We start from the raw sequence: 18,275 nt of genomic DNA on the forward strand, positions 1-18,275 counted from the left end.
GAAAGTGCACACATGGCTGACGACAAGCCAGGTTTATGCCCATCTTGGTTTGTTATGAAATTTGAACACAAGTCTTAGAACTGAAGCTGTACTACAAACTGGCAAAGCTAATTACAACGATAATCAGCAGGCTTCCCATCCCTTTCTGAAGCTACTTTCTACAAATGAGTTTTACAGGAGGGCAAGAAGCAAAGCAGTGATTATAAACCATTTTCCTAGGCACTTCAAACTTTCATCCCCCAGATAAGAAAATGACTGATGTATTAATATGCAAGTTTCATGTACGCTATTTTTTTCCCTGTAAGGGGAAAAAAAGGTGTTCTGTGCATATCATTATGAGATGTATCAGTGGCATCTTCTGGAAAGTTCCCAAAGTGAAAATCCACTGGATGACTACTGAAAGAACTGAATCCACTTCAGAAATATCCCCCTGACTTCCTATCAAACATAAGTGTTACCGAGACCAAAACTTCCTAAAATTAAATAAAGAAGGGTGCCCGCTCAGAACTTTGAGCTCATTGCCAGACATGAACTCCTCATACTGTCTGAATTAGGTTAACTGAATTATAGAAAGGAAAGAAAGAGAAAGTGGAATGAGCTCATTAAAAACAAATCACTGATGCTTATTTCCCTTCCTTCCTACATAACAGTCTTGCTCAGCCCTATATTCTTTTTTTGCCATTAAAAAACTGTGATGTTTTATCCTTTGCGCATATATATATGTAATATAAAGAGGTATTGCACTATTGTGACTTTCTGTTTAAACTATCCCCTTCTGTTCCAGAATGCCACATGCCAAGTTTCTGTCTAGGGAGAATTAGTATTGTGCACTTATGACTTCCCTCAAATGCAGGGATATTGTATATAATGAAAATCCAGGCACGCCCTAGACTCTCATGCACAACACTATAATAAAAGCCACCCTTATATCGATTTCCACGTAGCCGAAGTTATGGTTTCATTTCAGGAATAACATTTTTTCTTGGTTTCAAACCTTGAGCTATCCCTCAGAAGAGTGAAGACAACCTTTGAGTGAAATGCGTCCAAGGGCGTTTGGCCAAAGTTTTTCTCAAAAGTATTCGCATGACTAGTGGAGCCAGGGCTATACATCCTATTAGGCATACATCTTTCTGCCCACACCCTTACATTGGAAGATCAAGAGTCAAAGAACACTGGCAGATGTTGAGCTTACAAAAATAATGTGCGGACCATACCACCAAGAAAAAATGGAGTAAAAGTAAAATAATATGGAGGGATGTAATAAGGGAATCAATGGGGTAATAAACAAAACCAGCTGCATGGAATTAAAAAAAAGGAAAGCTACAGACATGAAAGAATTCAACCTACTGTCATCACCCAGCTTAGATGCATATTCATGAATTAACTCTTCTCCAACTTCCACTATCTGCTCACTGTTCCGGCAGTTCTCGTCCCTCCATTTCCTCATTTTATCTCGCATCTCTGAAAGATAAACAATAAAACACCTAAAGAACATTCCTAGAATGAGTTAAGACATCTATATCTCCTTCCCAGCTAAAGTTTACCTTAACTGCAATGGTTTCGAAACTTCGAGACTAAAACTCTGAAATCACATTCCGCATGGTGATTGAGAAGCTAAACAAAAATGGTTGGATTTGGGGATCTTTCAGGATACTAGGCTAATGAATCCATTGCCTGGAATGGTCATACTTAAGGATGCCAGCTTCCAGCTTCCAGGTTGGATCCGTCAAGCAGTGGATCTTCACTCTCTACTCCAACAGCCTTTCTGCCAATCTAAAGGGCATGAGGCAGACAGAAGCACATCTAGATTGAGGCCTACCTCTTCTTCATCTAGTAGTTTTTTTACCCCTACTTCTTCATCATTTCAGTGCTATACTATACACACACACAGAGCACTGAAATGATAGATGTAGGGGTAAAAAACTACCCCTGAAATGAATATTCATCTAGGTGTATACATGTATGTATGTATGTGCATGTGGCTAGATAGATAGACAGATGACGGACGACAGACAGACAGACAGATAGAGCAAATGAGTACATATACGTGCGGATACCTTGTGGGGCGGAAGGTTGTTCCTTTCTCATTTTTCACTGGAGATCCACAAATGGCAATCAGTTGTTTTAAGGGCACAGAAACTGGACTGGGGTGAAAGATCCTGTTTCCAGAATATGTATTCCTACTGATATCAATGGAGATTACTCATACATACTAAGGCCCATTGCACATGAACGTCTTACTGCAGATTTTCAAAACAGTAAGCCTTTAAACTTGGCTTTGGATTCTGTGCCTGCCTTAGGCACCATTCTTTCCCCTCCAGTTAATTTATCCTACAATCCAATCAATTATACAAGCTACAAATTAAAAAAAAAAAAACTTTTTCTAAATCAGGATGGAATGTCACTTTTGATGTGTTGGGGCAGTGTCCAAAGGTTTCTTAAAAAAAAAATCCGCAATTGCGCTATCACAGCTGTACAGTAGCATTCAGCAAGTGCCTTTCATTTAAATCCTCGTGGTTCATGTTTTACACATGCATTGAATGAAATGAAATAGAAAGGAAGGCAGGGAAAGGGAAAAAAACAACGCTGATCAGGTTTTTTTGTGTTCCATATTGCCCAGCACTCGAGGATTCTCTGCTGTTACTGGCCACACTGAAAAACTGGAAAAAGTCACACAACCACATAATACGGGGGAACATGTTGAGTGTACAGAATGTATGGCAGAACCCACTGACACTAGCACTGCAAGCTGTGCTCACTGGCAATGTGTGTGTGTGTGTATGTGTTTGTCGGTGCAAAGTCGGCTGCAATTCCACCATGCTTTGCAGAGGGCTGCAACTTCTTTGGGGGAGGTGTTATCCAACAGAAGCTCTGGAAAGCTTTTTTAGTTTTGTCCCACTAAATTGGAAAAAAAAACTGGTAGGAGGGTATTTTCATCAATGCCCTAGTGCAGTTGTACGGGAACACTAATTCCTGCCCTTCCTTATAAATCGGTGTGGTTTTCTCTTTGTGATTCTCTAATTTGATCCTGCACACTGGTTGTGATCTTGGCAGTTTTTTATAGCCTGTTCTGTGCAGATTGCACTCTGTCCTCCAAATGGATCGATCTCAAGCAATTCTTAAGTTTGACAGTTTGCAGAAGGTACATGTGGGCTTAGCTGCCATTTTAATGCCATGCTTCCAGAGACTGCCATAATGCAACATTCCCCCCCCCCCCCCCTCATTCACTAAAGCATGAAACGGAAAATTGCTTTCAAAACCTCAGGCTTTCCATCCCAGTGTCTGTCTCTCTTTACATCAAATGTCAATTTCATTCTGCACTAAAAATCCCTCCCCCTTTATTTTGTTTGCACTAAACCCCCCCCCCCCTTTTTTTTTTTGCAATGGGGATGCTGCCCTTTACCTCCTCTCTGATTCCTCTTTCAAGTTAATACCAGCAGGGAACTAAACCTCATACAACTCCTTTTACACTTTCCCTCATTTTTAAATTTTTATATACAGGAATCCAAGACTGGCGAGACTCATGCAGCTTGTCAAAAAAATTAAAATGTAAAAATGAGGGGAAAATGGAGCTTGTACACCAATGAAGGGTAGAGGATGGCAGGAAGTGTAGAGGGGGTGGAATGACCTTGACCTCAGTGTGGGCAGGGTAGTGATCTTTGAGGGGTGGCAAAAGGGCTGGGGGGGGGGGCAAATCCAAGGTAATCTGTATGCTTTTGAATTACCTTTGGCTTGGAAGTGGAACAAGGGAAAAACCAACACAAAAGCACTCTCAGAAAACCCAGAGAAACCACAACCAGAAAGTGAACTGAGCATGGAAAGGAAGAAAATCAATGCGGAATGACAAAGAAAACCCAAAAGACATGCACGGTGAAAATGAGAGAAAACACTCGTGCGTAACATGCCTACATTTAGAACTGAAGAGGGGGCAAAATCACAGTGAAATGCAAAGTCTTGGGTCTCCAGCTTTCACAATTTTGACTCCTGTCTGCTATAATATTAAACATTTGATCCAACAACCTTTGCTAGAATGTTTATGTGTGATTATTATCCATTCACCTCTGCTTCATGGCAAATCTGGTTGCATTTTACAACGTCTTTAAAAAGAATTTCTTAATTCATATATGGAACTAAATATCTTTCAAGTTCTGGAAACAAACTAGGAATCCTGTTTCATCCTAAAAATGACTATATGAAAATACTGCTTCATTATATCAACTGTGATAGCTTGAGAGAGAACACCATCATTTTTCTCAAGAATTTCATGTGGAAATTCTCAGATTCTTTTCAGCAGTCCCATAAACCAGCATTTTTTAAGAATCCTCTGCCCCCTTGATTTGTATTTCCATCAGGGCAATACTAGTGTCATACCAGTGCTGTCTCCATTATTCCCTGAACAAAACAGAAATCATAACTGGAGGGAGGATATAAGAATTCAGCATTACTGCTGAAATATGACAACATTAACGCGCATATTATATAGAATTTTTATGGGACGGCTGTTCTAAATATCTCGGCAAGTCATTTCATTTCTTGAACATTACATCACCTCCTGTTATGAGAAAAAGGCCACAAGTACAATTTTAAATATTTAATATTATTTTATCCTATTTTTTTTTAAAACAAACAATTTCCAACTAATGTGAGTCTCAGAGCAAAGACTTTCTAATAACACATAAAACCAATTTGCAAGAACATGAAATACACCACTATCTGACCACTTTTTCCTAAAAAGTGCCTTCCTTGAAAGTTATTGAATCACTTCTTACCATCACCATGTGCGCTACAGACTGGAGAATAATTTTGTTTTCAGAGTAGCAACTGTAAATGAAGAAACCATCCAGAAAAAGCAAACCAAAAATTTGTTCTTAAAAAATAAGGCTTCAGTTCTGCTTATTGTAAGCATGTTAAATGCAAGATGATGCACTGAGTTATTTTAAAATAAGGTCCTTGTTTAAACACACTATTCTGAACTTGCTTGTCTTCTTGTCACTTCAATACATACCAGTTAACAAAACTGACAGCTTTAGATTAAACAACTTTCTACCCTTCTCTCCCCCATATGCTTCTATCCACAAAGAATGAACATAGATCTCTTACGGGGGGGAGACCCCACTCTATTACTGCGCTTCATTTTATATTTTGAAAAGCAACCAAAACCACCACAGTGTTACATTTCATGTGCATGAGTAAATCTAAATGGTTCCTGACGCATGACAACCCCTGGAAATTAAAAATTAGACAGAAAGAATGTAAGTGAATAAAAACCCAACGCAGAGAGCGACATTTTAAACATGTGTGCACACACACAATAATGCAATTTTAGTCTATTAATTTACGTGGCTGTTAATAAAACTCTCGTGCTAGTATAACTTTCAAAAGTAACATCAAAGGGTGGTGGTAGAAAACGCTGTAATGTCGCAGCTGACTTATGGTGACTCTGTAAAGTTTTCAAGGCAAGTGACCAACAGAGGTATGCCACTTGCTCCCTCTGTGTAGCAACTCTGGCTTTCCTTGGTGGTCTCCCATCCAAACGCTTCCAAGATCTGTCAAGATCATCCAGATCAGGGCCAATATCAAAGTACGGTGATGGAAAAACAGGAGAAGACGGATTATGTTTGGACATGTGACCGTCTGAAATAACACAACAGTGCAATCTTAAATTTTCTGGAATTAAACACTACTGACCACAATCCAGAAGCACTTCAGAGTAGCCTTGCTTAGGACAGCAATGGGGACGCCCTAAATGTCTACCATTTCATATGTACACACATTTCCTTCAAATGGAGCTTCACACTCTTCAATGGAGTTTACTCTCAAGTGAAATGCCCTTTGGACTGCCACATAAATTGGTTATTGGGGGAAAAATGGTTATTGGGGGGGAAATGAGACTGAACAGGCCCATTTATTCAGATTTCTTCTCACCAAAAGCCTAAAAGACGTCTCCTTCACTGGGTTCAAGGCTATGGAATCCACCAATCACATACAAGTTCTTTGATAACATCACATTATTTATTTCAATTTATATTCCGTCCTCCCCGCAAGCAGGCTCAGGGCAGATCACAAGACAGTTCTAAAACACACCAATGCAAACATTAAAATCACATAGTTTAAAAACAGCTAGCACTACTTGTAGATATGCACAGTTTCTATGTTGGTGCTGCTGGGTCTCTTGAGGTCTCTTAAATCTGGGTCACGTGGAGATGGTAAGTTTCAGCAGGGGAGACTCTAGTTTTTATTGGACGCCTGCTGCCTCAGCCAAAGGCCTGGAAGAACAGCTCCATTTTACAAGCAAGTCCCACAGGGCTCTGATCTCAGACGGGAGCATGTTCCGCCAGGTCGGGGTCAGGACAGAAAAAGCCCTAGTCAAGGCTAAGCAGATGTCCCGTTGGGTCAGGGACAACTAGCAGATCTCGACTAGTGGAGCGCAAAGCTCTCTGGGGAACTTATGGGGAAGGCGGTCCCTCAGATACTTACACTCCCAATTAACAGACTTCAGTGCTCATTCTAAAAATACTATTAAAACCTTCTGTCCCCTCAATCGTTTTATTATTGTCTATGTAATTATCTGAAATATCTTAATAAAATTGTTTAATTTTTTTTTATTAAAAAAACCCCTTTTGTCAAGCACTTAAACCTGCCCTGAGCCTTGTGATACCAGGGGAGGGCAGGGCAGGCTAAAAGTTGAAGATAATACATAAGTAAATAAATAAATAATAAAGCCAAAAGTCAAAGTCATTGCCTCACACTGCTTTTGCCTGATGCTTGAATGAGATGGAACAGCCAGCCTTTTTGGTCTCCAAATAAATGAAATAGCTATCTGTGAAGCTATTGATAAAATGGCAAATCAAAGGGGAGGGGGCAGGTGAAATGATGGATGCAACAGACCAACCAGATTGCACAGACTGCAAATAGGGTTGTTTTCCCATGACAAATATAAGGGACTAGAAAGATCAATGTGAAGCACCAGTGGCTTTGCTTTCGATGCACATACAGCACTTTCTGGCCCTAATGGCACAAAGGCTCCAATGGAAGAGCTTACACTCAAAAAAACGTTCACTCTCAGAACAGTCATATTTCAAATCCTAAATTTAAACTGCAGCTGCTTCACAGGCGCAGACCCTCCAGGATCCTGCTGGCTTACAGCATGCCCTTTCGCCACCCAACTGTGACCTGAGACTACTCCAGCTCGACTACACCCCTTCTTTTGAGGTGAAACAAGGGAACTGCTGTGCTAAGCAAAAAACAGTCATGCAAGCCATTGTTTGGCAGAGGCTACCTGCCGCTGAAACTGTGGGCCTCATTACTTCTATTACAACTGTTTTAGCAATGCTTTTTGAACTGCACCAAGGTAAATTTTAGCTGCTTGAAGCAGAGGCTTCTACGTGCACAGTTCCTTGAAATGAAGTTCCTCTGAAATCAATAGATCTGAGACCCAGTGTGGTGTAGTGGTTAAGAGCAGGAGACTCTAATCTGGAGAACCAGGTTTCATTCCTCACTCCTCCTCCACATGACACCTGCTGGTTGCCCTTGGGCCAGTCACAGTCCTCTCAGACTCTCTCAGCCCCACCTGCCTCACAAGGTAACTACTGTGGGGAGAAACAATTGTATGCCACTTTGAGTTTCCCAAGGTAGATAAAAGCAGGGCATAAAACACAACTCTTCTTCTACTACTTCTGCAGAAGCATTATTTGATTTGCATATGCTTCTCTGTCATCTTCAGACTCCTTAAAATAGTTAGGAATACACAGAATTACTGGGAAAAAAAGACAGGATTGTCATTGTGGGTCAGTCTGCTCAAATGAAACAGGACCCATCAGCTTCAGCTAGCCCATACAAGACAGGGCCTCACAACAGAAAATAGTATATTAAGGAATTAGGAATCTAATACTTAAGGGAAAGTGGCACATGTTCAATATGAAGCAATTTAAACAGGAATTAATAGGAGCAAATCACCTGTAGGTCAGGGTGAAAGCATAAACAGACCGGTACCATATATGTGGCACAGCACTCAAAAATAGTCACTTAATTCCACTAACTGTGCACAGAAAAACATGCTAGTGAGTACAGCTCTCCAAACAGGAAACTGAACCCAATTATAATTTTATTTGCTGGTAAAAATATATATTAAAAATGCATACACAGTAACAGGATAAAGAAAGCAATGAGGACTTAATTACCATGCTGTAATTTGGGATTCTTTTTTTACATATCTATACTTTTCTGAAAGATTTGTTTGCCTCAAATATTATTCCACTGGATGCCCAGACAAACAGACTCAAGCCTTGTAATTAAAGTTTTTGTTCTACACTTCCTCCTAAGGACCACTGGATCCATGAAAAGAAAATCCCCAGTGCAATTCAGATTTTATTGTATATTAGCCTACTCCGATAATGAACGTTCCAACAAACCAACTGCCTCAAATCTCTCTTCCTTTCTAACATATTTTTCACTTAACATTATGTTCTCCTTACAGCCATCATAAAAAGACGCTTAATAGACGCCAATATTTTAATGCTTGGAGTGTGAACATTATAGCAAAATGTATACTCCAGTCAACTGAAAGCCAGCTTTTTAAAAATATGCACCCAATTATAATACAGACCTAATTATACTGCAAGCTGGTAAATTATGATGTTGCTTTCAGAAAGTACAGCCCAGTTTTTCTTCCACTGAAGATCTAAATTACAAGTCAAACCCATTCCCTCAAGACGATGTGCATGAAAACGATGTGGGTCTCTCTCTCTCCATGTCACCAATAATTTTAACACTGGCATTTATAATAATGCTTACACCAACTGTCCTGTAGGCCTTGTTGGTCTGCAGAAGAATGGCTAGATTCAAGTCAGTAGCAACTTAGAAATCAACAAGATTTGCAAGGGTACAAACTTTTGAGAGCCAAAGCTTCCTTTGCCAGATACACTGTATATGACAAAGAAAGCACTGTTTTTCTCTGCCCTAATGAATCTCAAGGCAGCTTACAATCACCTTCCCTTCCTCTCCCCACAGCAGTCACCTTATGAGGTATGTGGAGCTGAGAGAGCTCTGCGATAACTGTGACTGGCCCAAGATCACCCAGAAGGCTGCATGCGGAGAAGTGGGGAATCCAAACTAGTTCTGCAGATTAGAATCCGGTGCTCTTAATACTACACCATGATGGTTCTCCAAGGACCCTTGAGCCTTGAAAGCTTTCACTCAGAATAACCTTGTTGATCTCTAAGATGCTACTGGACATGAATCTAACTGTAAGGCAAATAGGGGGGGTGGAGAGATACCTAGGAATATCACCAGGTCCAGATGGCATACATCCAAGAGTTCTGAAAGAACTAGTTGAACTTGTGGCTCTCCTGACAAAAATCTGTAATCTTTCATTGAAATCTGCCTGCGTTCCTGAGGACTGGAAGGTAGCAATGTCACCCCCATCTTTAAAAAGGGTTCCAGAGGAGATCCAGGAAATTACAGGCCAGTCAGTCTGACTTCAATACTGGGAAAGTTGGTAGAAACCATTATCAAGGACAGAATGAGTAGGCACACTGATGAACACAAGTTATTGAGGAATACTCAGCATGCGTTCTGTAAGGGAAGATCTTGCCTCACTAACCTGTTACAGTTCTTTGCGGGGATGAACAAACATGTGGACAAAGAGGACCCAATAGATGTTGTTTACCTTGACTTCCAGAAAGCTTTTGTTCCTCATCAAAGGCTCCTTAGTAAGCTCGAGAGTCATGGAATAAAAGGATAGGTCCTCTTGTGGATCTAAAACTGGCTAATTAATAGGAAGCAGAGAGTGAGTATAAATGGGCAGTCTTCCCAGTGGAGGATGGTAAGCAGTGGGGTGCCGCAGGGCTCAGTACTGGGTCCCATGCTCTTTAACTTGTTCGTTAATGATCTGGAGTTGGGAGTAAGCGGTGAAGTGGCCAAGTTTGCAGATGACACTAAATTGCTCAGGGTGGTGAGAAGCAGAGAGGATTGTGAGGCACTCCAAAGCGATCTGTTGAGGCTGGGTGAGTGGGCGTCAACGTGGCAGATGAGGTTCAATGTGGCCAAGTGCAAAGTAATGCACATTGGAGCCAAGAATCCTAGCTAAAAATACAAGTCGATGGGGTGTGAACTGGCAGAGACTGACCAAGAGAGAAATCTTGGGGTCGTGGTAGATAACTCACTGAAAATGCCAAGACAGTGTGCGATTGCAATAAAAAAGGCCAACACCATGCTGGGAATTATTTGATAGGGAATTGAAAACAAATCAGCCAGTATCATAATGCCCCTGTATAAATCGATGGTGCGGTCTCATTTGGCGTACTGTGTACAATTCTGGTCACCGCACCTCAAAAAAGATATTATAGCATTAGAAAAAGTCCAGAGAAGGGCAACTAGAATGATTAAAGGTTTGGAACACTGTCCCTATGAAGAAAGGTTAAAACGCTTGGGGCTCTTTAGCTTGGAGAAACATCGACTGCGGGGTAACATGATAGAGGTTTACAAGATTATGCATGGGATGGAAAAAGTAGAGAAAGTACTTTTCTCCCTTTCTCACAATACAAGAACTCGTGGGCATTCAATGAAATTGCTGAGCAGTCAGGTTAAAATGGATAAAAGGAAGTACTTCTTCATCCAAAGGGTGATTAACATGTGGAATTCACTGCCACAGGAGGTGGTGGCGGCTACAAGCATAGCCAGCTTTAAGAGTGGATTGGATAAAAATATGGAGCAGAGGTCCATCAGTGGCTATTAGCCACAGTGTGTGTGTGTGTGTGTATGTGTATATATGTATGTATATGTCTCTGTGTATATTTATATATGCACACACGCATATATTGGCCACTGTGTGACACAGAGTGTTGGACTGGATGGGCCACTGGCTTCTCTTATGGTCTTATCTAGTCCAGGGGTGTCAAACATGTGGCCCTGGGACCAAATCAAGCCCCCAGAGGTCTCCTATTAAACCCCCAAGGGATTGGCTGTCATCTGCTTCCTTCTCCCTCTCTCTTGTTTCCTTCTGCATTACAGCTTGCTTTGCCAGGCTTGTTTAATCACACAGGAGCTACAGAACGAAACCTCTATTTTCGCCATTGGTTGAGGCTCCTACCTTGGAGAAGGAGGGTGGGAGGCAAAGCTTGCTTTGCCAGGCTCTCTCAATTGCACAGAACCACTGAGGCAAGTCTCTCTTCCTTCTATTGGTTGAGGCTCCTCTCCCTCCTGTTCCCTGGGGAAGGAAGGAAAGAGCCAGAGCTTCCTTTGCCAAGTTCCCTAGATTCCATAGTAGAAATACAAAGAAAGCATCTATAAGACCAATGAGTGCTAAAGTTTTAAGCATGTTTTAACTTTTTTTTAAAAAAATATTTAATTGTGTTTTTCTGTGTCCTTTTATAAAGTTTATATCTCTACTACCTAATCTTAAATAGGCCCGACAAGGTCTCATTTATGTCAGATTCAGCCTCATATCAAAATGAGTTTGACACCCCTGATCTAGTCAATTTAGAAGTAAAGTTAGGTTTGTATCAGGGACTCTGCAGCTCAGCTCACACACTCTTCGCTGCTATCCCAACAGTAAATATGTCAAAATTGAGCAACATAGACGGGCACCCTAGGGATAAACAAGACAGGCATGGACACTTTCCTCAATCTTATATAAATTTTAAAGTAACAGCTTTGATGTGGGCTCTAAATCATGACATTCTGCTTTTCTGCTGTGCTTTCTATGCAATTTCCAACGCGAGAGCAAGAACAGCAGGCTGCTGCTTACATGCCTCAGTTCGGACAGGGCAGACTGTAATTCATGGTTTTTATTTTCATTTATGCTTTTATTCCCATCCTTCTGGCAGCAACAGGACTTTGCCAAGTGTTCACAAGAAAATTCATCTAAAGCAAAACTATAATCGTAATAAAGCTAATAAAATAAGACAAAGAAAACTCAAGCAGGCTGTCTGCCACTCCTCAAACTCTTTCAAATAAAGAGATTCCCTCCTCAGAGGCTATTTCACTCCATTCTCCAATACAGTGATACTTAAAGAGCCTAATGAGAAGCTGAACTGACTGAAAGTGAGGAGGAACAGAGGCCTTCATCAAAGCTGGTTGCTTAAACAAGAGGCAGGCTTGGTTTAGCAAGGAGGGAATTCAGAACTCCCTGCAAACAGTTTACCAGATGGGGGAATGCAGAGATGTTCTTGAGCGGCTTAAATGTGCACTGAAGTGCCGCAATACAGACATCATTAGCTGGTTTTACAACATTCCATCATTTCTACTGCTTGGCCTCGTAAGCTGCAACAGGATTTTGACACTACTTCCTGGTTCTTCATTTACAGATGTCATTGGACAGAGATTTACAACAATCCCATGCTGTACACATTCACATTCACTACACGGGTTTTGCTTTTTTTTTTTTAAAGATGTCTCTATTATGCACATCCATTCCACAAAATGGAGAAAAAACAAATGGGGGAGGAGAACCATAAAAGATTCATTTTACACATTAAAATCCAAATTATGTGGATCTAGGTACATAAATTCCCTCTAACCCATCCCATGAAAATGTAAACAAGCATCACTTTAGAGATACCAGGGAATGATTTATCAGTAAAGAAGGAAAGAAACCCTCAAAGTCCCATTGTTCTAGTCATATTTTCTTATGTAATGATTGTTAAAATACAATGTAAAGAACAAACACGACCTCTGGAGGATAGCAATTATAAAAAAAAAAAAATTATGTGTGTTGAGGGTGGGAGGGACCACTTAAACCTTAGTTTGCATCATACAGATGGGCACAAAACTTTACTAGGCCAAAAGATCAAGAGTGAAACCCTGATGACAATTCAGGACACTGGCCATAAACAAGTTTTTTGTTGTTGTTGTTGTTCAGTCACACAGTCGAGTCCGACTCTTTGCGACCCCATGGGTCAACTAGACAGTTTCTTTGCTCACTAAAATTTTATATTCTCCACATAAACAGTTCTTCTATCAAGAAACAATTCCTGCTATTTTTGGAATTACTAAAGTCTCCTCTCTCACAGGGTTCTAATTAATTAAAGTAGCTGTCAGAAATAAGGAAAACTGGTTTTCTGACAGTGACGATTCCTTCCCATACCACTGTGTGGGTGGGAGGCACATCAGTTGCCCAAACCACATGACTGTTTCCTACAGATGTTACAAGGGGAGCACAGGAAGCAGCCATGTGGAAGCTGTTCCCACACTGCTCAGGTATCATGAGGACTGATGATCCGTTCACACGGCAGTTGGGTGCATCTTTTCAAAGTGGTTAAGCTGTGCGTTTTTTTGATCCTTCTCCTGTCTACAACTTTATGCTACTGTCTTGTAATCACAGGCAATACCAGAAATGCAGAATACTGAAGGTAGCTTCTGAATATTTGGTTGGATCCAATCTGTCCATTAATGGCATGAACTTGCAGGAAGGATTTCTGTAGGACAGTCTTCTGCATATGTTCCCGCAATAGGAGTAGGCATGAGGTGGGAAGGAGGACTACAGCAAGAAGGGGAGGAATCAACAGAAATCCCCCCCCCCCGAGATCTCTTTGCACGAGAATGAAGGGTGGCATTTTCTACTGAGTTCCCCTTCTTTTTGCAGCCCCCCCATACTGCCAGTCACAAAATGTCCCTGAGGGGACCACCAGGAGAGGCTTTCCACAGGGTTCAGGGCCACGATGGGATGCAGAAGGTGTCCATCATCCCTTCCACAAACCAATTCCACTCACAGTAGCTGAAAGTCATTGACCTTTTAGCAGCTCCATTTAAATGCTGCCAGGTGAAGAGACCGCATATGCCATTACTATTTGGCCAGGTTTAAATTATAAACTGAATCAACAGAATGCATACTAATAAGAAAATCTGATCATCAGCCTTGAAAATAACTCAACTGAAATACTGGCTGGGGAGATTTGCATTCAAATTCTTTCACACCAAAGGCTGATCATGCCCTACGTCCAGTCTTAACCTGTCCTCACAGGGTTGCTGTCAAGATAAAAGTGGGATAACTCCCATTGAATTTCTTGGGAAAACAGACTACAAATCCAATCTGCTAATGGGAAATAACATAGATGGTCTGAATTCGATTCACAGCACAGTCATATATTAAGTTACATGAGCTAGAATAACTGCAAACAAATGAAGCAGTCTTGTAATTATCCTGGTTCTAAACCAAAGCACAATACATTGATCATACTGATTCAGGAGCCAATTTAGGATACTGATTCAGGTAGCTTCCAAAAATATAAAACAATGCAAAATAATTAAAGCAATCAATTAACCATTTAAAACAATTTAAAATTAACCAAATAACATCATTAAATCATTAAAAACATTCCGCTGGGATCTTTTATATCCCATATTGGTCCAAATTTTAGAGATTCCAGATGATTTTAAGGTTCCTTTCTCGCTTGATAATTGTGATTCGGAAATAACTGAAATAGTAGCAAAGTTTCTTTATAGAACTATGGTTACTCATCCTGATAAGTAGTACTATGTATCAGGTTTTACTATGCTGCTACCTTGTTTATATCTTGTAATCCTAATTTTATTTTGTATGGACTCTATACTCTCCTAATCTGTAACCTGCCCAACCCTCTATTTTATATTTTTATATATGTCAATAAAGGCTTGTCCTGTAAATCATAAAAAACAACCTAAAACCACCAAGTACGGGAAAAATATAGAGAGAGCATGGTCATCATAATGAAACAGCTAAATGTCAAATACTTGACAGTAAAAATTGGTGTTAAAAAAGCTGGAAAAAATTCAACTAAAACTCCAAGCTAATAAAGATGGTTTTATCTGGAGTCTAAAGCATAGTGAGTATCAGGAGATCTGGTGGGGACAGAACCTGGTTGTCGACAATCTGAGGAAAAATTTCTTGCCCTTTTAGTAGAGGTTTCATGTATGGAAATGGGCAGCTGTAGGTTCTGCACATCCCCACGAAGCAACATCCCATTGGCATTTTGCATTGTTGAATGTGTCCTGTTAAATCTTATGCTCTTCTTCAGATCTGGGTTCATTGCTTACTGAACATTGGCATCAGTTAAAGGGACAGGACATTTATTCTCCAGGTTGCTGGCAACCTTAGGGAGAACATTCCTCAGATGGAGCAGCACCGTAAAAACCTTGTTTCTAATTGTTTCCCATTTCACCTCCATACTTGAGGAACATGGAGCAGAGTTTGAGACGGAGATCTTTAACTGGCTTGCAGGGTTGTATCACAGGTTACCTAAGCCATACTAAAGAATCCCAAGTACATACCCCTATGAAACCACCATATGCACAAGAGCATACCCTTGGATAGTACTGAGGGACTGTCTCATCCATTTATTCCTAAGGTTGCATGTGGCATAATCTGTAAGGTAATATTTACCATTATTTTAATCTTCAGTAGGAACCTCTATTAACACATTTTTAAAAAGAGAGGAAGGAGATGCTGGAAACAATTAGTCTCTTGAGGTCAGGAAGGCTTTCTGCAAACTATACAGAACCGTGTCGGTCTGAAGCAGAATAACAAAGTTTAAATCCAGTGGCACCATTAAAACCAACTAATTTTTATTCAAGGTATAAGCCTCTGCCTTATATGTATGGACTGGTAAATTCAGTTTCACTGTAGGTGAGACAGTGTGCAAGCACATGAAAGCTCATACCCGAATAAAACCTTTTTGGTCTTAAAGGTGCTACTAGATTCAAACTTTGTTATGCAGCACTGAATTATTCAAGAGGGCTTTTCCACGCAGGCGGTAGGGTAGCACTGTACAGAATGCTTCACAACGTTACTTGGACAAATTATTAGTGACTGTGGTCTACATTAGAACAAAGTTGGAGTTCAGTGGTTCCTTTAAGACCAACAACGTTTTATTCTTGGATTCTGCTATTTAATTTTGCATTGTTGAATGTGTCCAGTTAACACTTATGCTTTTCTTCAGATCTGGATTCATTGCTTACTGAACATTCCATCATGTTTCATTATGTTGTTTTACTCTGGGTAATCCACTGTGTAATTCACATTGGGCCCCAATGTGAAAGGTGGACTATAAATACTGTAAGCGAATAAAAATAAAATTTAAAAAGCCATCTAAAGTCATACCTGCATTGCAGTTATTATATCTATCAAGTAAATTTGAACTCACCCTTTCACCAAAAGTGAGGTTCATAGTTCTCCATCATTGGATTTTGACAACCACCATGTCTGGTAGGATAGGAGTGCATGACTGGCCCCAGGTTACCCATTGAGCTTTATGGCTGGTTTTGGGACATGACCCTGGATCTCCCACATCCTAGTCTGATATTGTAACCACTATATAACGGTGGCTATGCCATCTTGCAACTTCTTGACCAGTTTATATAGTACTATTAAAATGCATGGTGTACTGCCCCAAAGAGCTTAAAATCTATGCTTTTGACAATTTGGAAAGGAATAGAAGAACAGGACGGGAGGAAAAGTCCATGATGCCAACAGCTGTATTTGCCCGGCTCACGTGATTGCCCCGAGCCCCCACCCACCATGCATCTGTAGTGCTCCGTACAGTCGGGAACAGACCAGAATCTGATTGGTGGAACATGCACGGGGGGCGGGCCAAGGGTGGTTGGGACCAGCCTAGGTCATGCTCAGCTGGCCAATGGGTTATGTAAGCAAATGCTTCTTATACTATTCAGACTTTACTTTTGATTGAGGATTAAGGGGTTAAACCACAGTCTAAGTAAAATAAATTCAGGTGGGTACCCGTGTTGGTCTAAAACAGCAGAACAAAGCTCGAGTTCAGTTCGAGTCCTTTAAAACCAACAAAGTTTTATTCAAGGTATAAGCTTCCACGACCATGCACACGTCTTCAGATACAGTGAAATGGAATTTGCCAGTCCATACATGTAAGTAAAAGGTGAGCAGGAAATTTAAATAAAGCTAAATAAGTTGTTTGACAGGTTCAAGGACCAGACAGGAAGAACAAGCTTAGTTTATATGGTTACCATTTGTTTGAGTTTAATACTGGAGGAAAACATAAGGAAATAAATGCATCAAAATTGGAGATTGATGGGCAGATATATTCTTCTTATGGAATGCTAAGAGTAATTAACTGAGACCCTGCATTTGCTCCATCCGTCTCCTCTCAAGCGTAAGTAAAGGTGAGTTAACGAACGACGCGGAAGAAGGGAAATACCAGCGTTCCTATTTCCTTCCCGCCGGAAAAGGATCTGATACCACCTTCTGGTTGCGGGGGAAAGGGAGAGGATGCCCACACGGCTATTATAGGGTTAACGCCTCCGAAATATGCGTAACAGATGTTCGAGAATACACCGCAACAGCGGTGCCCAGCCTTACCATACGCTCCTCACTACAGGCGAAGTTGCTGAAGAGAGACTGCTTCGGAATGGGCGGGGCTAAGCCAGGCGTCAGTCCCATTCTCCCCCACCCCGAGCGGCGGACCTTCCCCTCCACCTTCCCGTTCCCCTCCTAAGTTAACGGCCACGGCATTACCTTCCCAAGTCACATCGTACATCTCTGAGACCTTCGCCATCTTGCCGCCTCCGAACCGGCCGTATTCGCCCGGCTCACGTGACCGCCCTGAGCCCCCGCCCACCGTGCGTCTGTAGTGCTCCAGACAGCCGGGAACAGACCGGAATCTGATTGGTGAAACGTGCACGGGGGGCGGTCCGAGGGCGGTCGGGACCGCCTAGGTCATGCTCAGCTGGCTCTAAGCTACGCTATGGGAACGAGGTTGGGTTGCCGGCGTGTGGAAGGTGTGGTGCTGTCGTTCTAAAAGGGACACTAGGCTGGGATCACACGCACTAAATAATGTTCTTTCAATGCACTATACAACTGGATTTTACTGGGTAAACTTGCAAAATTCAGTTGGAAAGTGAATTATTCAGTGTGTGTGATCACAGTCTAGACTTTTTAAAGAGGATGTTTCCATCCTCTGAAGGACGCACGGTGGTTGCCCCTTCCCAAAACATGTCCTAAATCATGTAACACAGAGACTTTCTGTCAGATAGATGCAGGTGGGCAGCTGTGTTGGTCTGAAGCAATAGAACACAGTAGGAGTTCAGTAGCACTTTTAAGACCAACAAGGTTTTATTCAGTCTGTAAGCTTTTGTATGCATGCATCCTTCTTCAGGACTGAACAGGGATATTGGTTTATCTCATTACATATGCTAAACCTATTCTCGTCAAGTATAGCTGTGTAACCACAATATTCCAATGTATTTCTTTTAGAATAGTGTATCAGAATAAAGTTTTTTGTATTAACATATTCAGATAAGGGATATTGACTGTTTATCTCATTACATGT

At 41.1% G+C, this 18,275-nt stretch overlaps 1 protein-coding gene across 1 annotated transcript in view; it reads right to left on the minus strand.

Moving 5' to 3' along the window:
• EMC2 (ER membrane protein complex subunit 2) overlaps positions 1 to 17,647 on the minus strand; it is a 65,334-nt gene extending 47,687 nt beyond the window's left edge. The window contains exons 1-2 of the mRNA XM_060243321.1: positions 17,462 to 17,647; positions 1,348 to 1,461 (exon numbers count right to left, since the gene is read on the minus strand). Of these exons, the coding sequence (XP_060099304.1) occupies positions 1,348 to 1,461; positions 17,462 to 17,501 (154 nt within the window). The 5' untranslated portion in view covers positions 17,502 to 17,647. The remainder of the gene's footprint in view (positions 1 to 1,347; positions 1,462 to 17,461) is intronic.
• Between the last annotated feature and the right edge of the window lie 628 nt (positions 17,648 to 18,275).

The sequence above is a fragment of the Heteronotia binoei genome, chromosome 7 (assembly GCF_032191835.1).
Source record: "Heteronotia binoei isolate CCM8104 ecotype False Entrance Well chromosome 7, APGP_CSIRO_Hbin_v1, whole genome shotgun sequence".
In the NCBI taxonomy this organism is placed as follows: Eukaryota; Metazoa; Chordata; class Lepidosauria; order Squamata; family Gekkonidae; genus Heteronotia; species Heteronotia binoei.